This window comes from Thunnus albacares, chromosome 19 (assembly GCF_914725855.1).
Source record: "Thunnus albacares chromosome 19, fThuAlb1.1, whole genome shotgun sequence".
NCBI lineage: Eukaryota > Metazoa > Chordata > Actinopteri > Scombriformes > Scombridae > Thunnus > Thunnus albacares.
In genome coordinates, this window is record NC_058124.1 from 9,038,856 (window position 1) to 9,051,327 (window position 12,472).

At 39.2% G+C, this 12,472-nt stretch overlaps 1 protein-coding gene across 6 annotated transcripts in view; it reads left to right on the forward strand.

Annotated features, from left to right (window-relative positions):
• csmd2 (CUB and Sushi multiple domains 2) overlaps positions 1–12,472 on the forward strand; it is a 271,384-nt gene that overhangs the window by 177,186 nt on the left and 81,726 nt on the right. For all 6 annotated transcript variants that reach the window (XM_044335073.1, XM_044335072.1, XM_044335069.1 and 3 more), the window contains 4 exons: positions 8,486–8,688; positions 8,898–9,089; positions 10,367–10,505; positions 10,746–10,933. In XM_044335073.1, the coding sequence (XP_044191008.1) occupies positions 8,486–8,688; positions 8,898–9,089; positions 10,367–10,505; positions 10,746–10,933 (722 nt within the window). The remainder of the gene's footprint in view (positions 1–8,485; positions 8,689–8,897; positions 9,090–10,366; positions 10,506–10,745; positions 10,934–12,472) is intronic.

Genomic DNA, 12,472 nt, shown 5'->3' on the forward strand with positions numbered 1-12,472 from the left:
TAGGTCCATTTTCAGAATTAGGTCTTCCTCTGGGGAAATCTTAACTGATCCTCAAGATATAAATGACTATTTCAGAGATCTCTATGCAAAGTTATATACATCTAACTGCAATGCATCTGATGATGATGATATAGAGAAAATCTTAGATTAACTAAAATAAGTGAATCTGCTAATGTTGATCTAGATTCCAATTTTACTGTTCAAGAAATTAAAGAGGCAATAAAATCACTCCCAAGCGGTAAGGCCGCAGGCCTATATGAGTTTGTTTTTTTAAGTTGTACAGTGATTTCATCACCCCCTTTTTATTCAGAATGATTAACCATTCCATTGTCAATAAGATATTTCCACAATCTTTTTATGAGGCCAGTGTTAATCTACTACTTAAGAAAGGGAGGGCTGATTCAGATCCGTTGGCTTATAGACCCCTCAGTCTTTTAAATTACAATCAGAAAGTGGTAGCAAGGATGCTGGCCACAAGGTTTGGCAGACATGTTTCATCTCTAATACATCCTGATCAAAATGGCTCTGTGTCTGGTAGATTTTTTTTTTTAACACCCAGAGATTATGTAATATAATGTATGCTAAATATAAAGTAAATGATAAGCCTGTGGGTATCTCACTTGATGCAGAATGGGCATTTGACCAGACTGAATGGAGATATGTGCATACCACTTTGAGACATGGTTTTGGTGAATTCTTTTTATCACTCATTAAGATGCTCTATGCTTGCCCTACATCTGTCATTCTTACTAATGGTAATAGGTTATTATCCTTTAACCTTAAGCACGGGACAAGGCGGGGCTGCTGTGCCAGTCTTCTGTTGTTCAATTTAGCATTCGGGCCTCTGGCTATTAGTATAAGGAAACATGCTGCTATTAAGGGAATTAAGGTGAAGAGTATTGAACGTAAATGATCTCTTTACGCAGACGATTTGTTGATTTTCTTGTCAGACTCCCATTCATCCCTCCCTCCACTCCTCTCTTTAATCAGTTGTTTTGGGAGCTTTTATGGGTATTCCATTAATTAAAGGAAAAGTGCATTCATTCATCTTATAGAATATTTGGATCATCTTTTTCTTGAATCTCTTACCTTTGAAATTGCCAAAGACCAGTTCACTTGGGCTTGTCTATTCCTGTAAATCCTAAGCTCTTATTTAAGAACAACTTTTGTATTCAGATAGATGCACTTAAGAGAGATATTGATTTTGGAGGTCTTTTTCTTCCACTTTTTCTTATAGGGTGTGTAAATGCAATTAAGGTGGTGTTGCTCCCCAGGTTTCTGTATTTGTTTCAAAATATTTCAATTAAGCTTTTGTTGTCATTCTTTATTCTTGATTCAATAATAATGCCATTTGTTTTGGGGTATTAAACCCATCGTATCTCCAAGGCTCATTTACAAAAGTCCAAGAAACTGGAGGGTTTATCCCTTCCAGTGTTCCAACATTATTATTGGGCAGCCAATGCCAGAGCCTTAATTTATTGGCAAGACCAGTTCCCTCAAACAAATGAGCTCTCTGATACACCCAAATGGCTGCAATCGGAGTCCCATGCAGCAAGAAACAATTCTCTTTCAGCTCTTCTGTTTTCCACTAAGGATTATTCATTGCATCTGGTGTAGATAGTTTTGTCCTGCAAACTCAATTAAAATTTTAAAACAAATTAAAAGGGTTAGCTCCAAGCACCTGGATTTTCTGTTTATTCTCCTATTTGTTTCAGTCATAATTTTATTCCATCCCAATCAAGCCTTTACTTACTGTAAGGATAATGGTCTGACAACCATCGCAGACTTGTAGATAAATAATCACTTTGCATCCTGTATGGAGCTGAAAGAAACTTTCTCAGTCAGACATTTTGTTTTGAATAATTAAAAAAAAATTGAAAACCCATCCAAGGAAAACTCTTTTTATGCTTTAATGAATCAACATCCTGATTCTAAACATCTTGTTTCAAAATTTTTGTCACTGTTTTATAATACGACTATTGTATCATCAAACCATATCAAAGGAGGGTGGAGGGAGGGGATGGAGAGGATCCATTTAGGTTCAATTAATGCCAGGTTGCAATTGATTCAGTTCAAAGTCATGTATAGATTACATAGACATTATTAAAAAGAAAAGATTAACAAAATGTATCCTAATGTATCAGATAGTGACAGATGTAACTTCTCAAAAGGTACTCTAGGTCATACTTTCTGGTTTGATTGGCCCTTTTTGGCGGGATATCTTTACTTGATATAGTAAAATTTATGATTTGCAGATTGAAGCTGATGCATTATTGCCTTGTTTGGTTGTTCTAAAGCTTCTTGCACTGCCTCATACTGCACAGCAGACCCTTATGTTTGGTATGTTAGTAGTAAACAGGATAATTCTTAAGGAATGGAAGACTACCAGTGCTTCTTGTTTCTCCAGATAGTTTAGGGAACTGGTCTCAGGGGTACAACTTAAGAGGCTTTGAAGCAACATACATGGTTTTCATGAAAAATTTGAGAGTACCTGGGGCCCAATTATTAGACACCTTCACTCTCCTGCTGCTTCTTGCTATTCTTTTTCTCATGCTTTCTCTTTAACGTTAGGCTGATATAGGCTGAAACATTGATGTATTTTATCTCTGACTAGTCTGGCTTTTTTCTCTTTGTGGTTTTTGTCTTCTTTGATTTTTGCTCTGTTTGTGAATGTGTGGTGTGTATGTTTGTAACTCTGTTTGTAGATGTTATTTTTTTGTATGATGAAAAAGGTGTGGGCACCTTTGACCAGAATACCCAGTAATTCCACAGATGAGGCGAGAAAAGTGGGAAATAAATCTGCAGGAGTTGTTTCCCTCTCTGGTATAAGAATCACAGGTATTAAGGCAGAGCACTGAATTAACAAACAAAAGGCAGCCACTGAGGCAGCCATCCACAGTGCCATCCTGGATGCCATGTATTGGCCTTTCAGGAAAGATTGCATATCACCAGAGGGTTTTCTGTTGATAAAGATACTCGTAGAGCTTAGAATCATCTCACTCAACATCCTTTAAAAGGGATATATACTGTAAAACTGAATATTCAGTGTGAATCTAGTGATTCTGAACGGTACAATTAATCTCTGAAACTACATTTAACTATTTTGAGATCTGAATTACAAAATATCTTCAGATCTCAAGAAAATCACAGTGTCTTACCAGATGTTTCATTGTTCACTGTCTGTGGAGCATCACCGAGACTTGTTATAAATACAGTATGATTATCAGTACTGCCAGTGCTGTTCAGCTTAAAGAGAGACTTCTAATATGATAAAATCTGAGCTGTAAAACATTTCAGAAATAACATACTGAATGTGGATTCTATTTTAGGGTGGATTCCTCCTTTAAGGATTCCAATGCAGTGCCTCCACAATTTGTCATGGTCCACCACAGAAGTTGTGCCCTCAGTCTAAAATGAATATGCACATATATTTCATTGGGTTTTGCACACAAGTGGGTTTTGCACAACCCAGAAAATAGTATTACATGTTTTCAGTGTGTCCATGTGTGTGTGTGTCATAGGCTACTTTCGAGGACAAATTTCAGACCAAATGCCAGTTAACTGGGGACAGCTTGTCCAACTGAGGACAAAAGCTGTGTCCCGAATTGGGGAAAAAGCTGGGTCAGTGGCCAAGGTTAGGGTAAGGATTAGAGTTAGGCAAGTAGTGGTTAAGGTTAGGGGTGATTCTCCAGGAAATTAATTAATTAGTCTATGTAATGTCCCCAAAAGTTACCTAGGACAACGTGTGTGTGTGAGTGTGTTTGCTTGTGTGAGAATCACACTGAAAATCAGAATACCGATTTTCTTTTTATTTATTTATTTTTTTTAAACAAAGTTACAATTTTTTGGCTTGATTTTATTTTTGGGAGCATGACTTGGGTTTTATTGTTTTAATTAGGATTAGTTTAAGGTTAAAGCGGTATTCAAGAATATTTTTAAGGGTCGGGATGAGGGATGTGTGTGTGTTCTTAAACCTCTGCTTTTATCTCACTGCCCCATTTCCCAATTTCACACATTTTCCCGTGTAAAAATAATTGTGAGTGTTCTATTATGTATATGATAACACTGCTTACATTTTATTACATCATATGCCTTGCAGTACATGAAGTGGACAAAGATTGCTGTGACCACATCTGTGCTCAGGTGTCAAGAGAACCCCAGTGTTGGTTGTACTCTCTGGTGTGCTTGGTCTCTTTTAAAATGTCATGGTATGGATGTGTCTCAAACCTGATGGATGATCCCACAGGGACAGTCCCACAGAGGCCACTTCCACACATATTGATGAGGTTAGCCCTCAGTGTGACATTGCCTTTATACACACAATCTCAATTAGTTGTAAGTGAAGGTGGTTGCATGCGTATGTTTGCTCCACATCTCTCTTCTTTCTCATTCTCATTTTCATTCCATACCAAACACACACACACACACACACATGCTCTTACTTATTTATCATCTCCATGCACACATACACCTATTCTGAAGACTCCCTACAGGACTCGTGATTGCAGCTAGACTGTTTTGTATTCATATGAGAGTCTCAACACCCTATTTCTCTCATGTGAATACAAAATAGTTAAGGCAGAATCAAAAGAGACCTGAGAAATCGCTCTCTTCCCCATCTCCTTCTCCCATCTCCTCACGGCGATTGCTCTGACACTTGATTGAACTATTTTATCTTGTTAAGAGAGGGACAAGTGTAAGGAAGAGCCCTCAGCCGTAAACTTCAAAACATGGCTTCCTATGACTCCAAAAAAACGTTAACCGCCTACAGAGACCCAAATTTTCTTTTTCTCAGTGAGACATATATTAATTCCACTTCTTTCAACCTGTCATTTTATTCATACTCATATACCCAACCCCCACTCACTCCACTTCATCCCCAAGCATTTGTGTTAAGTGGAAAAGTTGTCTCCAAATGGACTCCCAACTGGAAGCATTTCTCTTCCCAGTTCCTCTGAAATGAACAACTTTGGAAGAGTAGCTGTGAAGCATTTTGTCCACATTTAAGAAGTGTGAACCTTGACACACACTCTGCGCTCTCTTTCACACACACGTCTCAGAGTTAGCTGTGGCGGCAGAGTTTGCATCACAGAGCACACTGACAAAGCAAGAAGAATGGGGAGTAGCCATAACAAAAGTTAAATAGAACATGCCGATTAATGAAAAAAAGAGTTTGGTTCATGAAAGAAATAACATCTTGGCTACATGCCCTGCATGTGTTCTACTAAGACCTCCAAGTAAAAGAAAAATAGAGAAAGAGAGGTTTTTACATGCCAGTATCAACATATTTTCTTACTACCTTCCTGCATCACTCTTATCCTCTCACCATCTTTTCTTTTTCACTATCTCCTTATCCCGCCCCCCAGCCTTCACTCTCAGAAAGTGACAAGGAGAGATTGGCTATTTAGGTCTTGTATAAAAGGATCCAATTATCCTAACATGCAGCCCACGTCCATCCTATCCATCCAAGCGCTCAGCACAAATCCCTCCATCCTTCAGCGCTTCCTCTGCTCTCCATCAACCTCTTATCCTCCTGCCATCATCCTCTTCTTCCAGCAACCCAGCAATGATTAACGTTGTTCTTGTTTTTGTTCCCTCCCTCACCTTCTGCTTTCCCTCAACGTACCTCTTCCTTTCCACCCACCTTTCCATCTGTCTTTTAACACATAAATCTGGAAATAGAACATGATGCCATTCTGTGTCTGACAGTCCTGAAGGTTGCATTAGAACATGAGATCCTTCAGCACATGAGTACGGATTCAACACGTGACCGCTGCTTGATTTTGACATTGCTCATGCAAATCCCCAGAACCATCTTTTACACTCACTCACACCTTCAACACTACATATACATACTTACCTACATATACACATTAATAGTCTATGCAGGCAGACATACACGTATTATGAAACATGCTCTTTTTGTTTTATTCATGTTTTAAAATCCTATGAAACACCTCAGTGTCTGCCCTCTAGAGTGTGGGGAGGTGGAGCGTAGGTAAAAGGATCGTGGTACCTTAGGGTTTCATAACAGCATTTGCATAACAAGCATCTGACTGCCTAAGGCACCTACATGACAGGAGGCCTTTGAGCATAACCTGTGTTCGCTGGAGGTGCAGGAGCCAGCCAAGAACGGTAGCGGTAGTGGGTCACCACTGTTACGATCACCAGAATTTTGACTCTGAAAGGATACATTCCCGGTTTTTCCAGTCTGTCTTAAAACAATAGTCTGGTGCTCATGTATACCCTGAAACAGGTTAAGCTTGCTGTGATTATTCCTCCTGTTCACGCTGACTTTTAACAGATCCCTTCCTAATGCGCTTTCAATGGAAATTATGGCGGACAAAATCTACAGTTGTCGTTTTGTGCAAAAATGTTTTTGAAAGTTTATCTGAAGCATATATGAGGCTTGACCTGTCCAAATTAGTCAAATTAAGTGAATATCAAAAATTATTTTTAGTACTAAGTTCTCTCTTCATGTTCCCCTGTTGAGCAGCAGTGAAGGAATATCAACAAAAAGAGGGAACTTTGTACTAAAAATGCTATAACTTTGGAGGATGTCCACTTGACCAATTTGGATGGCTGAAGCTTCATATTAGCTGCGTTTTCTGTCCTCAATCAGTTACATTGCAAACAATATAAGAGATGAGGCTGTTGCCACTCTTAATAAAAGAAATGGGTGTCTTCTCTAAGTCTTAATAAACAATAAATACATGTTAAATCACAAAAGGTTGTTTATGCGGCCCAGATTATTGGGAAGAAATAAACAGGTTTAGCTTGCTTGTTCTTCTATCTCTTATAACAGGTCATATGTATTAGTGATGTATTACTATTTATTTTTAATGTACAACGTTATTATTGCGCTTTGAATGATTAATGCATATCACAGGGCATTATCCTTGAGTGAATATCAGCAAGAGAACTGCAAGCAGAGGAATAAGCACAATGAATGGGATTAGGGTTTATGCTAGTTCTTAGACGATGATAAAAGTAAGAAACTTGATGTTCTGCTTTGCAGAGATAAGCTGGGTAAGGTGTGTACTGTATGTATGCATGCCTCTGTACCTGCAGCTGTTTCCCAGGCATGGATGCTTACGTATGAGTGTGTACTGCAGCATACACTTAAATATACCTATCAGTGTACATTTGCGTGGATATGTATTGGTGCGGCTGTCTGCCTCTGTTTGTTTTATGTGCACTTCTTTCACAAGCATTGCGACAGGACTTGTCAAGTAGGTTATGTACAGTATCCACACACACAGCGCATTGTTCAGTAGCCTCTGGCTGCTGCTCACACATCAGACAGTATGGGAATCGGAGTCTGACACCAATTATGCAGAAACGGTGGGAACTTGTTGCTAAACCCGACATATCAGTGGGTTGCTGTTTTTACTCTGCATCATCTGTAGCTCAAGGCTCTGTGTGTATGTGTTTAAAGGGATGAGGATACTAAAAGCACATAAAGTACCATGATTCACTCTGGATGACTGGGACAGAGATTACCATTCAACTTGTTAAGTTTAAAATTATATGTTAGGAAATGGAGTACAGGAGTTGTTTAGGTGGAAAAAAAAAAAATCAAAAGTGAAAATGAAATGAGATGGAAAAAAAATGAGCTGTGTTTTTATCATTTTTGAAAGTATCTGAGACTGTGCCACAGGATAAAACTTAAAATCACTCCTTTAGTGTTTTGAGTGTCAACAACATTGCCAGTCTCTAATCTATTGTAAAATACCACATTCTAGCTCTTTTGTCCTACTTAAACACACATCCACACACACACAAACACACAACTACAGTGCATTTCACATCCAGTGGACCACCAGCCGTCTGACAGCTGTCTAAGCCAAAAAGAAGAGTAGATATTTTGACAGCGTCATCTTTCTGATGTCTAGACTGAAACTATTAAATGCTGTGGTGGACGTAGCTGCTTGACTGACACTGTGGAACATCCATTGAATGCTGTGGATCTGGCGTCTGTGATTCACTTTAAAATGCTATTTGTTTCCCCTCTTTGTACTTGCCCTTAACTGTGTTTTTGTCTTTCCTCTATTCTTATTGTCTCTTTTAATCACATTATTACTGTGTGTGCATTTATTTTTTTAAATACTCAGTAGTTTAATTTAAACCATTTATTTCCTGCTCCTCAGCTCTGACTCATCCTTTTTTTAAAATTGTGAATTGTATTTCTAAAAGCCTAAAATGTTCTTTTCCTGTTTTATCATGATATTTAATTGTAGCATCCATATTAGTCTAAGAATTGCAGTCCAGCTTTTGCTCTTGACTAAAGCTGTTAATGGAAAAATTGCAAGATATAGACCTCTGCTACAATTGCCTTCCATAAAAAAGGACTAAAACTTTTTGTCTGCCTGAGATTGGTGGGCAATGTCTGTGAGTCTGAACTGTAGGGGAAGATGCATGGCAGGTTGAATGTTATCTACCAACTGTCATAGCCTCTAAAGTATTCATTTTTTTTCTCCACCAGTCTGCATTTCCTTGTTTTCCACACGGAGGAGGTCCACGACGTGCTTCGGATCTGGGATGGGCCCCAGGATGGAGGGGTCCTTCTGAGGGAGCTAAGTGGCTCAGTGCTGCCGCCAGATGCCCACAGCACCTTCAACACTGTCAGCCTGCAGTTCACCACGGACTTCTTCACTAGCAAGCAGGGCTTCGCTCTGCAGTTCTCTGGTGAGGAATAAGGCTGTTGAGAGGGACGTGACGGAAATGTTAGGTAGACATAGCTTATATGACTGTGTGGTAACTGGGTGTAAAGAAAGAAAAAAAACAGGTTTCACAGGTTTAACCATAAATTATGAAGGTAATACCCCTTTTTTATCTTGTAAGTGAGGGTCCTTTTCATGTCTTTTCACTTATTGAACCATCTCTTGCTTCTTCAGTCTCTACTGCAACCTCCTGCAATGACCCAGGCATGCCCACTAATGGAACCCGTGGCGGTGATAGCAGGGAACCAGGAGATCATGTGGTGTTCCAGTGTGATCCTGGTTACATCCTGCAGGGGGCCAACAGGATCACCTGCACTGAGATCAATGGTCGCTTTTTCTGGCAGCCAGACCCTCCTACGTGCACAGGTACTCTATTAACACAGCATGCAACCAGGAAGTATAACTAATGATGGTACACGGAATATGATCAGAACTAGACTGAACGATGTCACATATTCATTGCTACCACTGGGTAATAAGAATATGCAGTACATGCAGTTTTTATTCACGCCACAGGTGTCTTTCTGACTATACAATTTTCAAGGTGGAAAGTTAAATAAATGGACTGGTCCAATTTTATAAACACCTATAAATAATATTTTAAAAAAATATTAAAAATAATTTATTTTCAAGCTGGACAAGGACAAGCTATATAAGGACTTTGTATGGAAATATAGTATATTCCAACAATGTATGTGTGCAAACTCTATGTAGTTTTGAAATTTTTAATTATAATCAGTAAACACAGAAGGTAACAGCAAGAAATAAAAGTTATCTCATGAAGTACACTATATTATGCCCTACAACCTGCCTAATGCAGTCTACTGTAAAACCTCTCTTGCTTGTCTGACTTATGAGAAACAGGTAGACATTACAGATTCCTAACAGACTCCTTAAGTGAATCTTAAGTGGCAAACCCGATTGCCCTGTTCCCCAGACGTTTCTTGAAGTCATCGCAGCAGACAGAGAGATCTGATTATCTTGCCTCTCAATAACAACACAGACCTCTCTGTCAGACCTCTACTCTTTTGCAGTCATTTTTTTTTTTTATATATGATCACACTTGGTACTTTGCAAAACAATGTGAAGTAATTAACAACGACAATTAAGACCTCGTAATTAGCTGCCGTGTTTAATTAGCGCTTAGCTTAATCATTTTGATATTTTCTTTGGTGAGGGGTTAAGTGGGACAGTTCTCTGATAGTTACAGGTGAGACCATGGTAAGACGATGTCAGTGGGCATTAACTACACCTCAATTAAGCATCTGCCACTATAACTTCCTGCAGAAAGGCCATAGACATACAGCAAGAGATTTAAAATTATGGATTAATCACTTTTAATATTGGTATTTCTTTAGACCTTTGGAAACTACCTGTATTTATGTTTTTGTACTCTAGCATAAAAATGTGCTATATATGTGTGTATTAACAAAATAATAATGAAACATGTGGAATAAGGCAGACAACTATTTTCACAAAACAATATTTACATTGAAAATCAGATAAATGAGATACAAATAATACCATCTATAAAATGTAGATGTTTTGCTACATCTTTAGCTGTGAAAATCGGTGTTCCAGTGTCGTGTATTGTTAGATTTTTTTGTGAGATTGAATCGTAATCATTTTCTCCCTTTTCATAGCTCCATGTGGAGGGAATCTGACTGGTCCAAGTGGGCTGATTCTGTCTCCAGATTATCCTGAACCTTACCCTCACGGGAGGGAGTGTGACTGGACCGTTACTGTCACACAGGACTATGTCATCGCTCTTAGCTTCAATCAGTAAGCTTCAGCTTCACACTAACTGCAGGATCTGGTGTCATTGCTATCAACATATTTTATAAAGCAATACTTAAATATTTTAATTGACATGTTTATATATAATCTTATAACGCCATATGATTAAAATAGAACCTGTTTTCCAATTTTACCACTAATACCCAGTGTATTTTCTTGTTACCTTAAATAGCACATCTTGTTGGAAATATTCCAATACTGTTTAATTTATGCTTCCATAACTAGATTCAGCTTGGAGCCCAGTTACGACTTCTTACACATCTACGACGGGCCAGACTCCCTCAGCCCCTTGCTGGGTAGTTTCTATGGCACAGACGTCCCGGATCGCATTGAGAGCAGCTCCAACACACTCTTCCTGGCTTTCCGCAGCGATGCTTCCCTCAGCAGCAATGGATTTGTGCTGCAGTACACAGGTGTGCACTTTTTTGGTCGGAGATACGACAGTATTTGGCTAATTGGGCAAAACTGTTAAGCTAGTGCAAGCTTGTATTTTGTCTGTCTTTGTATGCATGTTTAAGAATTTTTAATCATCAGTTTTTTTCATCTCCAGTGTCTTGAAAATCCTGAACAAAACAGTGAATTTTAAATAGTATGTGAGGCTTTATCCCCTAAACAATTCATGTTTTAAAATGTTTCCTCTGGCAGAGAGAGAATGGATTTACCCTCTGCTGCTTATCGACCTTGCAGATTGTTTCTTTTTAACTTTTTCCTGTGTCTAGTCCAAAGCGAGTGAGATTAGTGGTGTGAAAATTGCTTCAGAGAAAGAACGGGGTGTCTGTGCTGCAGCATCCCGATGGCCACACTCCCATTTGTGCCATGGTCTGCTTGTGCGTAATTATTGATCTGTACCTCCTCTAGTAGCCGACTAACACAAAGAATTATGAAAATGAAAAGCTGACAGCATGTGTGCTTAAGCTCTTTTTGATCAGCGCTTTGCAGCTGCATTAACGGCTTCTCATAAATTAGAGCACACACTGTTTTGTTGTTTCATGGCTAGGCTTAGCTGGCCGCAGCATGTTGTTCGGGGGACCCGAATTTATTTGCTCATATGACGTACTCTGTACTACACACATGGCGCAGAATGATCACAGACATCCATGAAAGATGGCCAATTGGTTTAAGGATAACACGACACATCTGTGTTTTCTCCATTTGTGTTTCAGCCTCACAAGGGAACGCCTCGGTGTCTATATGTTAAAGTCTTTCCTAACAAATATACAGACGCTGTACAAGCTCTAAATTAGACAGGGCATCTTCGTTAAGGGCTTTGCTTGAGAGAACAGTGTTAAATCTTCCTAAATCTCCCAACCTCACTTAGAGCTGTTTAAGGTATCAGACGTTTAACCAATTCCAGATCGACCCAAGCTCTGTTTCTTGGCCGGTGTTCAGATGGGATTTGATCTATGCAAGCAATTCAAGTGATTTTAGAACGCTACTGCGATTCATCTGTAAGTTGCACATGAATGGAGGTCCAACGCAGTGTTTTGGTGAAAGTGTTACAGAGCCTACCCCTTAACCTACTCCCAGCAATATTTACTGCAGTGTGTGATACAGTGTGTGATATTATATGGCCAATCTGGTAGAGCAGATGGACCCAGTGTGTGGCTCAGAAAAACTCCCTCTCCCCAGTTCCAATTCTCCACACTAATGAACCATAACCAAATAATACATAAATTACCTCCTCAGTTTCAGACAAACAACATGGCACAAAAGCATATTTGGCTGCGGGTTTGGATCTGTTTGGTGAGGAAGCATCAAGTTGACGAGTTGGCCCAGCTAGTATTTGGTCAGCCCGCCGCTGAAAATTGCATTACAAAATCTGCCCGAGGTGCTGTCAGCCTCTTTACCAAGCAATCGTTATGTCTTTCTGTTTCTGTGTCTCTGGCCATGTCTGATTGGGCTCTCCAGGGAAATATGTGAGCAAAAACTTTCCATGCCTGAGCCACATTTGA